Genomic DNA, 20,648 nt, shown 5'->3' with positions numbered 1-20,648 from the left:
GAGGTAAAGCGATTTACCCAAGTTCTCACAATTATTACGTGTGATCTGTCTCCAAAATACTACTTAACATGGGTATGCATATGTTACTATAGTTCTCTGATTTCAGCCCCTTTGTAAAGATTCCCAGGAGTGGTAAAGCCAGATCATATGGTGAATCCATCCCCAGTTTTCTAAGGAATCTCCACACTGATCTCCATAGTGGCTAACTAGTTTGCACTACCATCAACAGTGTAAAAGAGTTTCTCTTTCCCCACATCCTCACCAGTATTTGTTGTTATTTGACTTCTTTATGCTTGCTACTCTGATTGGGGTTAGATGGTATCTCAGCGTAGTTTTGATTTGCATCTCCCTGGTGGCTAATGATGTTAAAACATTTTCTCCTGTACCTATTGGCCATTTGTATCTCATCGTTTATGAGGTGTCTATTCAATTCAGTTGCCCATTTCTTAACTGGGTTGTCAGAGAACTACAGTAACATATGCATACCCGTGTTCATAGCATCGTAATTCGCAATAGCCAAAATATGGAACCAATCTAGGTCTCTATCAATAGATGATATGGGAAATATACATAATAGAATTCTACTCAGCAATAAAGAACAAAATCATGTCATCTGCAAGAAGATGGAAAGACTTGGAGAACATTATGTTAAGTGAGATTAGCCAAGCACAGAAAGAGAAGAAAAATATGTTCCCTAATATGCTAAAGCTAGGGAGTATTAGGGATACCAGAGGGACTCCAGATAATGAAGGGGAATCTCAGCAAAGCCAGAAAGAAAGGGTAGGAGAGGAAGAAGGCTGAAGTTAATTAAGGAAAAGCTATATTCTAATATGTGTATACATGTGAATATAATATTGTTAACCTGGACACTCAGTATTAGGAGGGAGGGAAAAAGGGAAAGGGGGAAGAAGGGCACCAAGTACTATGTGAATATAAGACATTATAAATATGAGCCACATTATGATGTGAGACTATAGTACACCAATAAAAATAAATAAATAAAATAAAATCACCTGTGGGGAAAAAAAGGAAAAACAAAGTACTACTTAACTATTTTGTACTATTAGTTTTAGTAGGGTATTCAATCTAGTGGGCCCCAGAAAGAGGCCCCAAATAGTGTTTACTTTCAAATTCTACCTCTGTTACTTTCTATGTCACTTTAACTTCTCTCCAATTCAGCTCTCTCATCTATAAAATAGGTATATTATCTAACTCATCTGATTGATGATTATTTTGTTTATATATTTATTGTAATACTAGGGATTGAGCAAAGGAGCAATTTTGCTTTTAAGCTACACCTCCACCCTTTTTATTTCTATTTTCAAACAGGGTTTCTCTAGATTCCTGAGAGTCTCGCCAAGTTGCTGAGGCTGGCTATAAATCTGTGATCTTCCATCTGAGACTCCCAGGTACTAGGACTGCAGACGTGAGCCACAATGCCCAGCTAGATTGAACGATTTGTACTCATGAGGTACTTAGAAATGGACACATAGTAAGTGCTCAGTATATTCTTAGAATCAGATTTTTGAGTATGAAATGATCTTACTTTTCCAATCTCATTACAGTTTAAATCTGCAATTTTTATCACAGTGAGATTGTTACCATTTTATAAGTTTCATTGACCATTTGGTTTCTGGTCCTTTAAACTACTTCTTCAGATTCTTTTTCATTACTGATTCTTTTTCTTATTGAGAAAGTTCTTTATTCTTTTCCTTCCTTCTCTCAAAAATAAAAAGGACTGAGGAAATTAGCTCTGAAGTAGAATGCCTGAGTTCAATCCCCAATACTACAGGAAAAAAAAAAAAAAAAACCAGAAAAAAAATTCCTCTATACTATGAAATATCATGAAAAATATTCCCCTATTTTCTCTAAAGTTTTATTTTGAAGATGCCGCCCAAGGAAAAAAGTGGTTCCAGAAAGGGGGGAAAAGGTGGAGCAGCCTCTGGGAGTGACAGTGCTGACAAGGAGGCTCAGGGCCCCAAATGTGGTGGCAATGCAGTAAAGGTCAGACACATTTTGTGTGAAAAACATGGCAAAATCATGGAAGCCATGGAGAAGTTAAAGTGTGGAATGAGCCGGGCGTAGTGGCCCACGCTTGTAATCTCCGTGCTTGGGAGGCGGAGACAGGAGGATCGCGCAGGTTTGAAGACAGCCGCACTGGCATAAGAGACCCTGTTTCAAAAATATAAAAATAGGTCTGGGAGTGTAGCCCGGAGGTAGAAGGGCTTCCAGGAACCCCAGTACCACCAAAAAAAAAAAAAAAAAAAAAAGTCTGGAATGAGATTCAGTGAGGTGGCCACACAATATAGTGAAGATAAGGCCAGGCAAGGGGGTGACCTGAGTTGGATGACCAGAGGGTCCATGGTGGGACCATTTCAAGAAGCAGCACTTGCCTTGCCTGTAAGTGGAATGGATAAGCCTGTGAATACAGACCCGCCAGTGAAGACAAAATTTGGATATCATATTATTATGGCTGAAGTGAAAAAATAAAATCATATAAAAAAAACAACAAAAAAAGTTTTATTTTCACAATTGGGTCTTTAATACAATTGAGATTTTTTTTTTTGTATACAGATATAGTATGAGTCAAGGATCTAATTTAACTTTTAACTCCAATAGCCAATTCTTCCAGCATTATTGTTTGAAACATTTCAAATTTGTACAGATGTAGATTTCATTGATTTTTTAAATTTTCCCACAATTGCAGTGTCTCTCACTTGAGAAAATTTTTTGCACATAACTATAATAAAAATAATGGGTATCCTCCACTCCTAAACATTCAGCACATATTCCCCTAGCAAGCACATTCCCTCATATAACCAGAATACAATACCAAGTTCAAGAAATCTAAAATTAATATATTACTTAATTTCAAACCATATGTAAAATTTGCTAATTATTCCAATACTGTTATTTATCAAATTTTCTTTTCTTCTGTTCCAGGATTGCCTATTGCTTTCGGTTATCATATCTCGATAGTGTCCTTATTCTGGAACACATTCTTATCTTTCATGACATTTAGAATATGATCTATTTTGGTGATTATTTCATGTTTGTTTGTTTACTTATTTTTGTGATGCTGGGGATTGAACCCAGGCTACACCCTCTGCCCTATTTTACTTTCTATTTTGAAACGGGGTCTCACAAAGTTGATATGAGCCTCAGTGTGTTGCTGATGTAGCTTCGAACCTATGATCCTCCAGTCTCAGCCTCCCAAGTACTGGGATTACAAATATGTGCCACCATGTCCAGCTTTAAAGACATTTAAATTTTGTTTTGTTTTGTTTTCACTGGGGAATGAAGCCAGAGGTATTCTTCTTCTGAGTTACACCTTTTTAAATTTTTATTTTAGAACAGGGTCTCCTAAAAAAATATTCTTATCTCATGGACATGGTGGTACACACCTGTAATCCTAGTACTTGGGAGACTGAGACAAAAGGATCACAGGTTTACAGCTAGTTTATCAACTTAGTGAGGCCCTCCACAAATTAGTAAGACCCTGTTTCAAAATAAAAAATAAAATAGGGCCTGGACTGTTGCTCAGAGGCAGAATGCCACTGGGTTCATTCCGTTGTACTACACACACAAAAATAGTAACAATTTAAAAGAGGCTTTTTCAATGTCAGTATTTTAAACTTAGTGTACTGATTTTAAGTAGATACTATAACTTAATTTCAGAAATAAGAAAATATGACTACATTAATCATTACCAGTATTACAGAAATTAATTCCAATTCTGAATTTCAGAAACATAATCTATGAAAATTTTTATGAAAATGAAAAAATTAATGGACAAAAACCCCATAGGTTATTCTTTTTTTTTTTTTTTTTTTGGTGGTACTGGGGTTCCTGGAAGCCCTTCTACCTCCGGGCTACACTCCCAGACCTATTTTTACATTTTTATTTGTAAACAGGGTCTCCTAAGCCAGCGCGCGCGGCTGGCTTCGAACCTGCGCGATCTTCCTGTCTCCGCCTCCCAAGCGCGGGGATTACAAGTGTGCGCCACCACGCCTGGCCCCACTAGATTATTCTACTGCCAAATTTCTAAAATGTTTTCATTTCAAGAATTCTTGGAATTATGTAGTTAAGTTTGTCTTCAACAGAGTTGAAGCCATCAAGCTCCAGATGCTTCAGATAATACCCCAGATGAACATCTACCAGAGCCCCTTGGACAGCCATGAACACCTCAAACATTAGCTGATCTAACTCCCACAAGTGACTTCCTTCCACCCTCAAGGCAGAGGCCCCATTCCGAAAAGTAGCTTGATTGACTACTTTCTTCATCCCCAGTCCCTTTGGCCTGACGGGTGTCAGAAAGTTAAAAGAAAGAGGGGAGTGTCTGGTATTGGAAAATTGCTCCAGTATTATTTCCAAAGTGTAAAAAGCAGTCAGAGCCTTGGTGCTGTGTAGGCACTCAGGCAGGGAGGAGCGGTAGCTGTTACACTGCAAAATTCCCCCCCCCTTTGCCCTTTGTTCTAATGATTAACCTATAGTAAGAATAGTAAAGGAAATTAAGGCGTTTAACCCCTAAAAATACATAGAGGCAATCAGTGCCTCTGTTTACCTCCTCTCCTTTGTGACCTGTCCTGGGTATAGTAAAGGTTAACTCTGTGTGCTGCTTCAAAGCACCCATAGTTGATGAACAATCAATACAGCCTAATACGACAGAGGTAGAAAAAAGGTAGTTTTTTTTTTTCTTTTTTCTTTTGCAGGTCTGAGGATGGAACCCAGAGGCATTTGACCTCCGAGCTATTACCCTTGCCTATTTTTTATTCTTTATTTTTGAAACAGGGTCTCATTAAGTTGCAGAGGGCCTCACTAAGTAGCTGAGGATATTCGCGAACCGTGATTCTCCAGTCTCAGCCTCTGGAATGCTGGGATTACAAGTGTGCGCGCCCAGCTAAGGTAGATTATTGACCTCTGCACTTAGTAAGTGCACTTTCCAGAGGCAAAAAGGCACCACCTGGCTAAGAAATAAGTTACTAGCCCACTCCCACTGCCTTGGTAATGCTATCTCATCCTTCCAAGTACTAGGACTGCCTTGGTAACACTGATTAAGAACACACCAAGGGCTGGGCGTGGTGGCGTAGGCTTGTAATCCCCGCACTTGGGAGGCGGAGACAGGAGGATCGCGCAGGTTTGAAGCCAGCCTAATTGATCTGAGAGACCCTATTTCCAAATAAAAAATATAAAAATAGGTCTGGGAGTGTAGCCCGGAGGTAGAAGGGTTCCATCCCCAGTAACACACACACACACACACACACAAAAAGAACACACCAATACAAAATCTATTTAAAGGATAGGGATGGTGAGGGGGTCAGAGTTCCATTTTGGGCTCTCCAGCATGACTGCATGCTACATTTTCTTTTTTTCTCTTTCTAATTCCTACTGATTTTGTAATAAAAATTTGTTAAAGCTGAAAAAAAATTCGATTTAAAACCACCACATACTTTAAACTGGGCGTGGTGGCGCACGCTTGTAATCCCAGCATTCGGGAGGCTGAGACCTGAGGATAGCAGTTCGCAGACAGCCTCAGCTACTTAGTGAGGCCCTTTGCAACTCAGTGAGACCTGGTTTCAAAATAAAGAATAAAAAATAGGGCAGGGGGTATAGCACAGAGGTCAAATGCCCCTGGGTTCCATCCCCAGACCTGCAATAAAATAAATAAATAAATAAATAAATAAATAAATAAAACCACATACCTTTTTCCTTGTTTGCTTTGTTCAAGTAAGTCCACCTTCAACTTTATACATTCCTCTTTGGACTCTTGCAGACTCTTTTCCTTTTCAATCACCATTTTCTGGCTCTGCTCTAATTTATCTTCTGCCTCTCTATAAAATGAAGTAAATTTTAAGAAGAGTAATTTTTTTCTTTTTGTTGTTCTAGGGATTAAACCAAGGGCCTCACACATACAAGGCAGGTAGGTGCTCTACCACTGAGCTACATCCCCATTCCCATTAAAAAAGACTATTAAGAGACTATAAAAGTAATTACTACAGGAATACAAGAATAATACAGCATTAGAAATTCTACTATTATTAAGTCAGTGAGTTAAGAAAAATAAATACAAACCAGGTATCGTGGCATATACCTGTAATCCCAGTACTTGGGAGGCTGAGACAGGAGGATCACAGGTTTTGTTTTGTTTTGTTTTGCGGGTCTGGGGATGGAACCCAAGGGCATCTGACCTCTGAGCTACACCCTCTAACCTGTTTTTTAATCTTGATTTTGAAACAGAGTCTCACTGAGTTGCAGAAGGCCTCACTAAGTAGCTGAGGCTGTCCGCAAACTGCAATCCTCCGGTCTCAGCCTCCCAAATGCTGGGATTACAAGCGTGCGCCACCACGCCTGGCTGGATCACAGGTTTAAGGCTAACCTCAGTAACTTAGTGAGACTCTGTTTCAAAATAAAAAATGAAAAGGTCTGGGGGTAAGAGCAGAAGTAGAATGACTCAGGGATTAATCCATAGAACCAAAAAAAGAAAAAAAAAGTGAGAAAGAGAAAGAGAGAAACAAATACACAACAAAAAGGCATATTTATCATTTGCCAACTAAGTTTTTATTTTAAGGGATAAAAGAATGCTTTCATCAAATGTGAAATAAAAGCTCACATCATATTTCACTCTCATATTGTAGAAGCATGCAGTTCATGAGATGATTATTACACCAGCACACCTGAAGATTTTTCTGAATAGTTTTATACAATATGAAAAGTAAAAAATAAAGAAGCAATCAGTATAAATATTGAAAAAATAACAAATTTTTCTTTATTTGCTGATATCATTAGCTATCTAGGAAACTGAGGAAAATCAAAATGGTCTATCCTGGGAAACATTTTAAAAAATCAGTAGCATTTCTAAAATGCACCAATAAAAATAAATTTAAAAAAAGGCATACTGAATACTTGTATATAAGATGATCCTTTGATATATGATGAACCTGAGTTTTTCTCCATTGTCTCTTGATTATAATAAACTTTGACTTTTTAAAAATCCGAAAAAAAAAAATCAGTAGCATTTGGGCGTGATACCTGTGATGCCAGTACTTGGGAGGTTGAGACAGGAGGATTGCAGGTTTGAAATCAGCCTCAGCAACTTAGTGAGACCCTCAGCAACTGGGCTGGGGTATAGCTCAAAGGTAGAATGCCCCTAGATTCAATCCCTACTACCACAAAAAAGAAAACAATGAGTAGCTTTCCCATATATTAGGAAATGAATGAAATGGGAACAAATTCACAATAACCAAAATTATAAAATATCTAAATTTTAAATATGTTAAATTTAAATTTCATGAATGTATTACAAAAATATTACAAAAGTGATGGACTTGAAAACTACTGTAGTACACGTCAAAATCATCTGCAGAACCTGTTGTACAGCACAGATTTCTGAGCCCCACCTACCAGTTTGTGGCATAATAAACCTGAGAAAGAAGCTGAGAATTTGCATTTCTAACAAATTGCCAGTTGATACTAATACTGCTAGTCCTAGAACTGTACTTTGAGAATCACTCAAGTAACATAATATGCTATATTGTTGTATACATGAATCTGCCATTTTATTCATGGCAGAAGAGAAGAATAAATGATACCTGATTCCTTGTATTTTACTCTTTTCTTGTATCTTTTGAATCACTGAGCATATATTACTATACAGGACAAGAAATGAACTAATTCATATTTAATAAAAGCATGCTAATGAGCACCTCAGTTTACATTTATTCTTATATAAGACCCTTATATACTACATGTAACCTGCAATGAAGAGGAGTTAGGACTAAGTATAGATTCACAAAGTTTAAGACACCTGGACACTATTAAATCATTGTAGATTTACACGAGTGAGGATAAAGGACAAGTTTTAACAAGATATAACAAACATAAATAGGAAGTAAAAACAAGGCTGTAAGAAGTATATTTACCTCAAAACTTTATCTTGAGCTGAAACTTCTGCTTCCAAATTTATAATCTGTTCTTCTAAGATAGGGATATTGGCTGCCTGTTGCTGAACAGACTCAAGCATAGAAACCTGAAACATAAAATACAGTCCTTTCTTTAAAATAATCTATTTGATTCCCTAGTATTTTTCTTGTCAGATGAGTGGGTTCAGTAAGACTCCCTAGTCAGTGGTCAAATGTAATTTCTCATCCTATTTATTCCTTTGAGCAACAAAGGAATGGGCACGTCATCACAAGACAGTCTCAGTATATAGGATCCTACTGTTATCCTAAATTAATATCCCAGTATAACTGACTAGCTATTTGAGAAAAAAATCTACTGACATCATCTAGAAAGATTAATTTCACATAAATTAGAAAAATATAAAATATTTTATTTTTATTATTTAAAAATCTCTTTTTATTTTGGTGTGTGTGTGGTACTGGTATGGAACACAGGGACAGTCTACCTCTTAGCTCTACCCCAAGCCCTACTTTATTCTTTTCTTTTCTTTTCTTTTTAGTGGTACTGGGGTTCCTGGAAACCCTTCTACTTCCAGGCTACACTCCCAGACCTATTTTATACTTTTTTTTTTAATTTAGAACTGTCTCTGCCTCCCAAGCGCGGGGATTACAAGGGTGCGCCACCACGCCTGGCTATTCTTTTATTTTAAAAACAAGCTTTCACTAAATTTTGGAGGGCCTAAGTTGCTAGGCTGACCTTGAACCTACCATCCTCTGGTTCTCAGCCTCCTAACTACTGGGATTACAAGTGTGTACCATCATTCCTGGCTTAAAAACTTCATTTAAAATCACATTCTGCCGGGTGTGGGGCACGCGCTTGTAATCCCAGCATTCGGGAGGCTGAGACCAGAGGATCACGGTTCGGGGACAGCCTCAGCTACTTAGTGAGACCCTCTGCAACTCAGTGAGATCTGGTTTCAAAATAAAGAATAAAAAATAGGGGTGTATCTCGGAGGTCAAATGCCCCTGAGTTCCATCCCCAGACCTGCAAAAAATAAATAAATAAATAAATAAATAAATAAGATCACATTCTCAATAGAGAAAAACTAGATAACACAGACAGACAAGAAGTGAGACTATCGTCTACCTAGTAAGACACTGTTTCAAAATAAAAAAATAAAAAATAGGGCTGGAGATGTAGCTCAGTAGTACAGTCCCTGGGTTCACTATCCATAACCAATAGGGAGGAAAGGGCTCTGAACTATGTAGCTCAGTGGTAGTTCCTGGGGTCAGTACCCAATAAGTACCAAAGGGGGTGGGAAGGAAAGGCTCTGAACTGTTCTGAAAAAGGCAACTTTCCTAAAAAATATTTTATTTAAGCAAGTTATGCTATCATGAGCCAGGCATGGTGTATCTTGAAGTTAAAATGCCCCAGTACTAAAAAAAAAAAAAAAAAAAAAAAAAAAAAAAAAAAAAAAAAAATCTGTCAAATGGAATAAAATACCAATGCCTGTTACTGCTTAGAAACCACTGATGTTTATATCCTAAAAAGAAAGGTTCAAAATCATATTAGTTCAGTGGTTATTAAATCTCTCTTTTGACTCAAAATGAGCATTTATTTATTTATTTATTTATTTATATACTTTTGGTGGTACTGGGGCAAGATCTAATCCCTTCCCCTCCCACCTTTTTAAAACAAGGTCTTGCTAAGCTGCTGAGAATCTCACTACTGCTGATGCTGGTTTCAAACCTATCCTATCTCAGCCTCCTAAGTACTGGGATTATAGGTATGCCCCACTATGCCCAGCTGCATTTATGATTTTAGTCATTCTGCCTCTGGAAATCTATCCCAAGTACCAAAACAGTTTTAAAGGGGTTCTTTTGTCTTTTGGGAACCAGGAATCCAACCCAGAGTGCTACACCTGCAAAGCAAGTACTTTGCCACTGAGCTACATCCTGGACCACCAAAATAGTTTCATACCTTTTTTTTTTTTTTTTTTGCTTGATAAGGGATTGAACTCAAGGGCATTCTAACTCCAAGGTACACCCCAAACTCATTTTTATTCCTTTTTTATTTGAAACAGGGTCTAAGTTGCAGAGAGCCTCACGAATAGCTGAGACTGGTTTCCAACCTGTGATCCTCCTGTCTCAGTCTCCAAAGTACTGGGATTACAAGTGCGCACCACATCTGGCTTTTTTTTTTTTTTTCGGCACTGGGGATGGAACCCAGGGGGATTCTACCTGCAATCTACACACCCAGCCCTATTTTTTATTCTTTATTTTGAAGCAGGTTCTCACTGAGTTGCAAAGGACCTCACTAAGTAGCTGAGGCTATCCTCGAACCATGATCCTCCTGTCCCAGTCTCCCAAAAGCTGGGATTACAAGCATCCGCTACCATGCTCAGCTCTTTTTCATTTTGAAAAATAGAAAATAAAGATTTCTCATAACTCCACTACTAAAAACTAGTTATCATGACTATAAAATGGATAGATAGCGTTGGGTGTGGTGGTACACGGTTGTAATCCCAGTGCTTGAGAGGCTGAGACAGGAGGATTGCACAGGTTTGAAGCCAGCCTCAGCTACTTAGTGAGGTTCTCAGAAACTTAGTGAGACCCTGTTTCCAAATAAAGTATAAAATAGGTCTGGGAGTATAGCTCAAAGGTAGAAAAGCCCCTGGGTTCCACCCCCAGTACCACAGCAAAAAAAAAAAAAAAAAAAAAAAAGGGATAGGTAGATGGAAGTTAGACCACTAAAAGTAAACAGTGAAAGTCATGCTAACTTTCCAGTTCCTCTTAAAGTTAACAACAGTATGAAGCAGTCATTTCTTTCCTAATGTATTTCATATGTAGATTTATATACACACAAACACACAGAAAGACATGTGCACTCTTTGTAAAAACTTAACCTGGGAGCCAGGCGTTGTGGTGCACACTTGTAATCCCAGTACTTAGGAGGCCGAGACAGGAGGATTACAGGTTCAAAGCCAGACTTGGCAATTTAGCAAGGCTCTCACCAATCTAGTAAGACTCTATTTCCAAAGAAATAAAATTGGGTTGGAGGTGAGTAGCCTGGAGGCATGTTTCTGGGTTCAACAACCAGTATACCCCCCTCCAAAAAAAATCCAAAAAGCAAATCTAGGAACTATATGCATAAGTGTATTCCTCTTTAGTGTTTTTCAACCATTGGATATATTAACTAGCTTGTAGCCAATGTGGTATTTGGGAGGCCAAGACAAGAGGATCCAGACTCCACAACCTAGTGAAAAACTTTCAAAATAAAAAATAGAGCCAGGAGTGGTGGCACACACTTGTAATCCCAGTACTTGGGAGGCTGAGACAGGGGGATCGCAGTTCGTGGACAGCCTCAGCTGGGTTCAATCTCAAGCATCACAAAAAAAGAAAAAAGGCAGCAGCTTAGACTGTATATGAAGTAAAAAACATAGAAAAACCCAAACTATTCAAAACAGTCTGGATTCAACCATGTAATAAACTAGATAAGACCTTTAGGTGATTTTTCTCCTACTTCTTTTTTCTACTTTTTAAGTTTTCGAAAATGAGAATGTATTCTTTTGAAATGGAAGATAAATAAGCTATATTTCCTTTGTATAAAAAATATAGTCAGGTGTAGTGGCTCATGTCTGTAATCCCAGTACTTGGGAGTCTGAAACAGGAGGAATGCAGGATGGAGGCCAGGCTCAGCAATTCAGCAAGATCTCCAGCAATTTAATGAGATCCTGCATCAAAACTAAAAAATAAGCTGGGCTTGGTGGTGCACATTTGTAATCATAGCATTCAGGAGGTAGAGACCGGAGGATCACGGTTCAAGGACAGCCTCAGCTACTTAGTGAGGCCCTTTGCAATTCAGTGAGACCCTGTTTCAAAAAATATAAAGAGTAAAAAATAGGACTGGGGGTGTAGCTCAGAGGTAGAATGACCCTGGGTTCCATCCCCCAGTATTGCCAAAATAAATAAATAAATAAATAAATAAATAAATAAATAAATAAATAATAAAAAGAGCTGGGCATGGTGATACACACTTGGAATCCCAGTACTTGAGATGCTGTGATAGAAGGATCACGCAGGTTCAAAGCCAGCCTCAGCTAGTTAGTGAGGCTCTCAGCAACTTAGTGAGACCCTGTTTCCAAATAAAATATAAAAAAGGTCTGAGAGTGTAGCCCAGCAGTAGAAAGACCCTGGGTTCTATCCCCAGTAACACACACACACACACACACACACTAAATAAATAAACAAATAAATAAATAAAATGGGCTGGGGATATGGCTCAGAGGTATATTGCTCCTTGGTTCAATCCCTTGTACAAAGAAGAGGAAAAAAACTCCCAAAATTAGTAATCCTACATTTGAAGAAGCTAATTTCTTTAAATGCAAAAGCTATATATTCCTCCTAAATCATTTTCAGATATAAAATTTCAAAATATGTCAATATTATCATAATAAAAATTCTTATAGCCGGGCGTGGTGGCGCACGCTTGTAATCCCCGCGCTTGGTAGGCAGAGATAGGAGGATCGCGCAGGTTTGAAGCCAGCTGCGCTGGCTTAAGAGACCCTGTTTCCAAATAAAAATATAAAAAATAGGTCTGGGAGTGTAGCCCAAAGGAAGAAGGGTTTCCAGAAACCCCAGTACCACCAAAAAAAAAAAAAAAAAAAAAAAAATTCTTATATATAACACATTAAAGCAATAGACTATTTTTCCAATTATAAATCTTACAATGATTTCAACTATTTCCTGCTTATGCTTATTTCTTCCAGATACATACTTTTGCTTTTGATTGTGTCAATTCATAGTGGATAGATTCCATTTTAGTCATCAAAGAATGATTCTGTGTGACCAAACAAGTATTCTGTTGCCTAAGTTTATTAAGTTTCTCTCGAAGGTTTTTAATTTCCTGATCCACAGGAGCAGAAGATGAAAAAGGCACCTGAAAATAAAAAAAGAGCAATCTATTTTGAATACGTTACATAAAAATGACGCATAATGATACACTGAAATGACCTAGCACATTAGAAAAATAAGTTAAAATACTTGGTGAAAATACATGAGACAGAGGTATACATTAAGTACAACTTGGAAAATACTGGTACAGTTTGTTAAAACTGGTATAATCCAATAAAGCTGATGCTAAAACCAACAATATTTCTCCTGCATATAAATCTAATAAAAAGTTTTATACTTTTGTACTAAAGATGTAAAAATCTTCCTAACTACACTGACCATTAGACAAAAAATGGAAAGAACCCAAGTGCCCAACAAAATGAGATAAAAAGTATTCTTTAATCTATACATACACTATCATAGTCTTTAACATTATATATATATATTTGCAGTACTGGGGGGGGACCTCTGGCATTCTACCTCCAAGCTACACCCCTAGCTCTACTTTTTTTTTGGTGGTACTGGGGGTGGAACTCAGAAGCTTTCTACCTCCGGGCTATACTCCCAGACCTTTTTTATATTTTATTTGGAAGCAGGGTCTAAGTTGCTGAAAGCCTCACTAAGTAGCTGAGGCTGGCTTCGAACCCATGCGATCCTCCTGTCTCAGCCTCCCAAGCGCAGGGATTACAAGCGTGCGCCACCATGCCCGGCCTAGCTCTTACATTTTATTCTTTTTTTTGCGGTACTGAGGATAGAACCCAGGGGCATTCTACCTCCGAGTTACACCCCAGCCCTATTTTTTTATTCTTTATTTTTGAAACAGGGTCTCACTGAGTTGTGGAAGGCCTCACTAAGTAGCTGAGGCTGTCCGCGAACCACGATCCTGTGCCAGCCTCCCGAATGCTGGGATTTCAAGCATGCATCACCACACCCAGCTATTTTTAATTCTTTATTTTGAAACAGGGTCTCACTGAGTTGCAGAGGGACTCACTAAGTAGCTGAGGCTGGCCACAAACCTGCAATTCTCCTGTCTCAGTCTTGCAACTACTGGGATTACAAGCATGTGCCACCACACCCAACTCAATAATCATTATTTAGATACTTTCACTTTTTTATTTTTATTTTTGCAGTACTGGTTATTGAACCAAAGGGCATTCTACTATGAGCTTCACCCCCAGCCCTAGTTTTTACTTTTTATTTTGAAACAGGGTCTAAGATGCGGAGAGCCTCACTAAGTAGCTGAGGCTGGGCGCAAACCTGCCATCCTCCTTTCTCAGCCTCCCTTGCCAATATTCTGTACCTTGCATTTTTAATTGAATAAAATATACTAATCATTCCTTAATAAATATGAGAAACTCATGTTCTCTTTTTCTCTCTACTTTAACTGAATAGTTTTCCACTGCATGGATAAACCATAAATTATTCACACTATCACCTATTACTGGTCACTGAAGCTATTTCTAATCTTTTGTTAGAACACTTCTCCATTTTGTACTTTATAAATTTATCTATAGGATGGTTTTCCGGGGAAAATTTGCCAAATACTGCTCCAGAGGAGTTACATCATTTGGAAGTCCACTAGCATTATATATCCCTCAAAACCACCACAAAAAGACAATGTCAAACATCTGGATGTTTAACAATGTGATAGGAATGAACTAGTACTTTGTTTCATTTTAAAATTCTCTTATTAAAAGAGCCGGGCGTGGTGGCCCACACTTGTAATCCCAGCAATTGGGAGGCTGAGACTGGAGGATCGCAGTTCAAGGGCAGCCTCAGCTATTTAGTGAGGCCCTCTGCAACATAGTGAGACCCTGTTTCAAAATAAAGAATAAGCCGGGCATGGTGGCGCATGCTTGTAATCCCCAAGCTTGGGAGGCGGAGACAGGAGGATCATGCAGGTTCCAAGCCAGCCTCAGATGGCTTAAGAGACCCTGTTTCCAAATGAAAAAATATAAAAAATAGGTCTGGGAGTGTAGCCCGGAGGTAGAAGTCCCCTGGGTTCCATCCCCATTACCATGAAAAGAAAGAAAGAAAGAAAGAAAGAAAGAAAGAAAGAAAGAAAGAAAGAAAGAAAGAAAGAAATAGGGGTGGGGGGTGTAGCTCAGAGGTAGAATGCCCCTGGTTCCATCCCCAGTACTTAAAAAAAAATGTAAATTTCTCTTTATTTAAGTGAAATGAAACACCTTTCATTTGCTTGAACATTATTTTCATTTCTTTTTCCATTCATGCTTTTGCCCAATGGGTTAATGATCTTTTTCACATTTTCTAGTAGCTCTTTACATACTACACATTAGCCTTTTGTCTTCAGTAATTAGTACCAGTATATTTTTTCCCTTCAATTTCTGATTTGTCTTTTGATTTTACTTGTGGGAAAAAAAATGTTTCAACCATGGCATATATACAATAAGAACGATCAGCAATTTGTATTACAATAAGGACAAAGGTCCCAGAATTACAGAGTCTTTGTATATATGAAATTTATAATTTTCTCAAATATAGACCTAAATAGTCTCATTATACAACACCTTAAAATAAGAAAATCTCAGCCAGGTGTGGTGGCACATGCTTGTAATCCTAGTACTTGGGAGGCTGAGACAGGAGGATCTAGGTTTGAGGCCAGCCTCCTCTACTTAGTGAGACTCTCTGCAACTGAGACCCTGTTTCAAAATAAAGAATATGCCAAGTGTGGTGGCGCACACTTGTATTCCCTGCGCTTGGGAAGCTGAGACAGGAGGATAGCACAGATTTGAAGCCAGCCTCAGCTACTTAGTGAGGCTCTCAGTAACTTAGTGAGACCCTGTTTCCAAATTTAAAAAAAGTATAAAATAGGTCTGGGAGTATAGCCCAGAGGTAGAAAAGCCCCTGGGTTCCACCCCCAGTACCACCAAAAAATAAAAATAAAAATAAAAATAAAGAATAAAAAATAAGGCTGGGGGTGTAGTCTGGAGGTAGAATTCCCCTGGGTTCAATCCCTAGTACCGCAAAAATAATAAAACATAAAAAATTTCCAGCTAGGTGTGGTGGCATATGCCTGTACTCCCAGTAATTGGGAAGCTAATACAGGAGTATTGCAGCCTCAGAAATTTAGGGAGACTTTCAGCAACCTAGCAAGATCCTGTTTCAAAACAAAAAATAAAAAAGAGCTAGGGGTGTACCTCAGAGGTAGAATACCCCTGGGTTCAATCCCCAGTATGACCACCAAAAAGAAAAAAAAAGAGCTGGGTGTGGTAGCGCATACTTGTAATTCCAATACTCAGGAGGCTGAGACAGGAGGGTCCATAGGTTTACAGCCAGCCTCAGCTACTTGATGAGGCCCTCCATAACTTAGTGAGACCCTGTATCAAAATAAAGAATAAAAAATCAGGCTTGGAGCTAGCTCGGAGGTAGAATACCCCTGGGTTCAATCCCCAGCACCACAAAAAAAAAAAAAAAAAAAAGGAAAGAAAGAAGACAAAAATCTCTTAAAGGTTGGCTTTCTGAAGCAAAATGAGTAAATCTTTACCAAAAAATATCATGATGTGCATAGGAAACCCTATTGGGGATGAGGGAATAAAAAATAAGGAGAGTAGAAAGTGAGGTTAAAGGATTAAGTAAGGAAGAAAGGCAAACATAGGAGACAGATAATATGATAGAAAGGAAAGAGAAGTTCTAGACCAAGAAACACCATTGATAACCTTAGGGATAATAAAAGGAGAATAGTGCCATCCTGCCAGGCATGGCGGAGTTCTCTGTAAGCCCAGTACTTGGTAGGCTAAGACAGAAGGATCACAAGTTCCAGGCTAGTCTCAGAAACTTAGCAAGAACCTCACACTTTTGTGACAATCTGCTTCCTTCTTTCTTTCTTTCTTTCTTTCTTTCTTTCTTTCTTTCTTTCTTTCTTTCTTTCTTTCTTTCTCTTTCCTTCCTTCCTTCCTCCCCTCCCTCCCCCACTCTTTTTGTGGTTCAGGGAATGGGGGAGGATAGAACCTAGGGGCATTCTACCTCTGAGCTCCACTCCCTGCTTGATTTTTTATTCTTTATTTTGAAACAGTCTCACTAAGTTACAGAGGGCCTCACAAGTTGCTGAGGCTGAGGAACCTTCCATTCTCTTGTCTCAGACTCTCAAATACTAGGAATACAAGGGTAGGGACACCACGCCTGGTAAAACTGTTTCAAAATAAGAAAATAGGGCTGGAGGTCTAGCTCAGAGGCAGATCAATCTCCAGAGGGTTCAATCCCCAGTACTCTCCTTCAAAAAAATATTGTCATGCTATTACAAAGATTGTAACCCAGGCTAAAAGGTGGATATACTTTACTTAAATAATAATGTTATGTACAAGAAATAATAATATAATCAGAGATTATTATTTATATATTAAATGCAAAAAGGCAATAACTATAGAACTTTAAAAACAGAATAAATTGGGCATGCTGGTGCACACTTGTAATCCAAGTACTTGGGAGGGTGAGAGGAGGATTATAGGTTCACAGCCAGCCTCAGCAACTTAGTAAGGTCTTCCACAACTTAGTGAGACCCTATTTCAAAATAAAAAAATAAAATAGGACTGGGTATGTAACTCAGAGGGATTTAAAAAAATAAAATAAATAAAAAAGAGCAATACACCAAGATAACAATCATATTTATTTAATTAATTTATTTTTATTTATTTATTTTTTTTGGTGGTACTGGGGTTCCTGGAAGCCCTTCTACCTCAAGGCTACACTCCCAGACCTATTTTATATTTTTGAAACAGGGTCTCTTACGCCAGCGTGGCTGGCTTCAAACCTGCACGATCCTCCTGTCTCCACCTCCCAAGCGCGGGGATTACAAGCATGCGCCACCACGTCGGGCGCTAACAATCTTATTTAAATTCTTAAACACTATAGTAAAAGACAATGGGAAAATAAATAAGTTATTTAAAGAAAAATATCTTAAATAGATTAATCTAAAATGAAAACTATGTTTAAGTAGACAGGTCTAAAAACAATAACCTTATCTCTTGGCTGTTTTTGAAAATCAGTACTGCTACCAGACATCTTACAAACTTTTTTATAAGGTGGATAATTCAAAAGTCCCAGGTGGCTAGGCTGAACAAGATCTTCCAAGATGAGTCTTTCAGACCTTGAGGGATTAGAGGCATAATCAGAATTTTCACTTGGACTAACACTAGAGAGAAAAAAAAAGTATATTTTAGTTCTTAGTTTAAGTATTCACTACAGATTTCTATAGAGTAAATAAGAAAACAGAAAGAAAATAACCAGAAATGATGTTAACAATCACATCCATAGTTATGTACGTAAGGTAATAGTTCCATTAAATTTTATTTTATTTATTTATTTATTTATTTATTTATTTATTTATTTAGTGGTGCATCTCACAGAAACATTTGTGCCACACAGTAAATGGTACTTATACAAAGGCATAGAGAAGCTCGGTGTTCCCATCTAACACGGCGTCTTTAAATTTACTGGCAGACTGAAGTTTCCTCTAATGTGTACTCAAGTCAGCTGGCTAATGATGACCATGAGCAGGAGCAGGACCTTTCAATGCTTTACTTCTCTTATCAGCACTCCTGATTTTATAAAGATGAAGCTCATCAGCCCCATTCCCATCCAAATCTCCTGGTAAACCTGGGTGTAGTAGGGCTTCATAGGGACCCAGATTTTTTTAGTAATGGTTTGAAACATCTTGGCAGGACCAATCGCTCAGGCCACGGCAGACTCCCGGATATCTCCTCCATTAAATTTTAAATAAATCACAATTAATGTTAAACTAGCAATCTATGTATTTCCACAGTATCTATGTAGGGATTGCATAGTATTTAAAAACAGAATAAAAGACTAATAAAGGGAAGTCTTCGCTTTGTAAAGTAGTAAGACTTTCACATCAACTTAGTAAGACCCTGTATCTTTGTTTTTCCCCCCCTGTACTGGGGATTGAACCACTGGGCATTCTACCTCCGAGCTATACCCCCAGCCCTATTTTGTCTTCTTTATTTTGAAACAAGGTCTCATTAAGTTGCAGAGTGCCTCACTAAATAGCTGAGGCTGTCCATAAACCTACTGATCCTACTGTCTCAGCCTCCCAAATACTGGGATTATAAGTGTACACCACCATGCCCAGCTACCCTGTTTCAAAATAAAAGTAAAATAGGGCTGGGGGTTTAACTCAGAGGTAGAATGCCTCTATGTTCAATCCCTAGTACCACCACCAAAAAAAAGTATAGAAAATTTTATCTTATTCCAAAGGCATATTAAAAACTTAATATGTAATAATGAAATCTAAACATTTTACATTGATAAAGTCATACTCTGAATTCTACATGTGATTTTACTTACCTGGATAACTCTTCCCCTAAATTCTGCAAACTCCATTCTGTTATCTTCAGTTCATGTCTTAAGGAAGCAACATTTGCAAGCAAACTTTCTTCTTCATTGTCTTTATTATAATAGTCTGATGAACTAGATTCCATTTCTTACCTGAAAAATTCTATGGTATCAGTTAAAATATTCTCAGTAATAGAATTTAATTCATTATTTTTCTATTTTAAATGTGAACTCTTTCATGATGATGTAAAACAAAACAAAACAAAACCCAAAATGGTAAATTTATCTGCAGTGTAAAGTCATAAAGAAAAATTCAATAGAAGGCTGGGCGTGGTGGCGCACTTATAATCCCAGTATGTGGGAGTCTGAGACAGGAGAACCACAGGTTTGTGGCCAGCCTCAGTTACTTAGTGAGGCTTAATGAGACCTTGTTTCAAAATAAAAAATAAAACACACAGCTAGGGGTAAAGATCAGAGTAGAATGCCCCTAGTTTCAATCCCTAGTAACACACACACACACACACACACACACACACACACACACACACAAATTTAATACAATATTAATGGATCAACTTTTCATTTTAGCCAAGGTCTAGTAATTATAGCTCCCCCTTTCTTTTTTTTTTTTTTTTTTTTTCAGTACTGGGGATGGAACCCAGGGGCATTATACCTCCAAGCTACATCCCCAGCCCTAGTTTTTAGTCTTTTTATTTTTGAAACGGGCTCACAGAGTTACAAAGGGCCTCACTGAATAGCTGAGACTGTTCATGAACCACAATCCTCGAGTCTCCACCTCCCGAATACTGGGATTACAAGCCTGCGCCATCATGACTGGCTTATAGTTCCCCTTTTCTAAGAACATGTAACCTTAATAAGCATGTAAACTAAGTATTTTTTATTCCACATTAATGATAAAGAAATCATAAATCAGACTTCCTCAAGGTGAAACCAATACTTGGACTCAAGGGTGGAGGAAGTGAAAACAAAATATGAATTCAAGTCATGAGGATCTAAAGACTTTTTTTTTGGTGGTACTGGGGATGGAACCCAGGGGTTTTCTACCTCCAGGCTACTATACTCCCAAATATATATATATAATATATATATTGTATATATATATTTGTATATATGTATATGTATATGTATATATATATATATATATATATATTTTTTTTTTTTTAATTTAGGGTCTCACTAAGTAGCTGAGGCTGGCTTCAAACCTGCATGATCCTCCTGTCTCAGCCTCCCAAGCACTGGGATTACAAGCATGCGCCACCACACCTGGTTTAGACTTTTTTTTTTTTTTAACCCAGGGGCATTGTACTTCCAAGCTACACCCCTGCCCTGCCCTATTTTTTTATTCTTAATTTTGAAAAAGGGTCTCACTAAGTTGCGGAAGGCTTCACTAAGTAGCTGAGGCTGTCCCCAAACTGCGATCTTCTGGTCTCAGCCTCCCAAATGCTGGGATTACAAGCATGTGCCACCATTCCCAGTTCCCCCCCCCCACACACACACTTTTCTTTTGTACTGGGAATTGAACACAGA

At 38.1% G+C, this 20,648-nt stretch overlaps 2 protein-coding genes and 1 pseudogene across 3 annotated transcripts in view; 1 reads left to right on the top strand and 2 right to left on the bottom strand.

The window, feature by feature from the left end:
* CCDC18 (coiled-coil domain containing 18) overlaps positions 1–19,306 on the bottom strand; it is a gene marked incomplete at its 3' end in the record, with an annotated part of 86,651 nt that extends 67,345 nt beyond the window's left edge. Inside the window, exons 1-5 of the mRNA XM_080691472.1 lie at positions 19,113–19,306; positions 17,766–17,940; positions 12,676–12,837; positions 7,920–8,026; positions 5,703–5,831 (exon numbers count right to left, since the gene is read on the bottom strand). Of these exons, the coding sequence (XP_080547598.1) occupies positions 5,703–5,831; positions 7,920–8,026; positions 12,676–12,837; positions 17,766–17,940; positions 19,113–19,246 (707 nt within the window). The 5' untranslated portion in view covers positions 19,247–19,306. The remainder of the gene's footprint in view (positions 1–5,702; positions 5,832–7,919; positions 8,027–12,675; positions 12,838–17,765; positions 17,941–19,112) is intronic.
* Positions 1,888–2,490, top strand: LOC308260601 (peptidyl-prolyl cis-trans isomerase NIMA-interacting 4-like; the record flags this gene model as incomplete). Its single annotated transcript, XM_080691991.1, has 2 exons — positions 1,888–2,081; positions 2,289–2,490. 2 exons carry the CDS (start codon positions 1,888–1,890, stop codon positions 2,488–2,490), a joined length of 396 nt encoding a protein of 131 aa, XP_080548117.1.
* Positions 18,286–18,461, bottom strand: LOC308260602 (ATP synthase subunit ATP5MJ, mitochondrial-like; annotated as a pseudogene). Its single transcript has one exon. The product of its transcript is annotated as an ATP synthase subunit ATP5MJ, mitochondrial-like (transcript).
* Positions 19,307–20,648: the final 1,342 nt, after the last annotated feature.

The sequence above is a fragment of the Muscardinus avellanarius genome (genome assembly GCF_963383645.1).
Source record: "Muscardinus avellanarius genome assembly, chromosome: 3".
Lineage (NCBI taxonomy): Eukaryota > Metazoa > Chordata > Mammalia > Rodentia > Gliridae > Muscardinus > Muscardinus avellanarius.
This window is presented reverse-complemented; position numbering and strand designations above follow the sequence as displayed.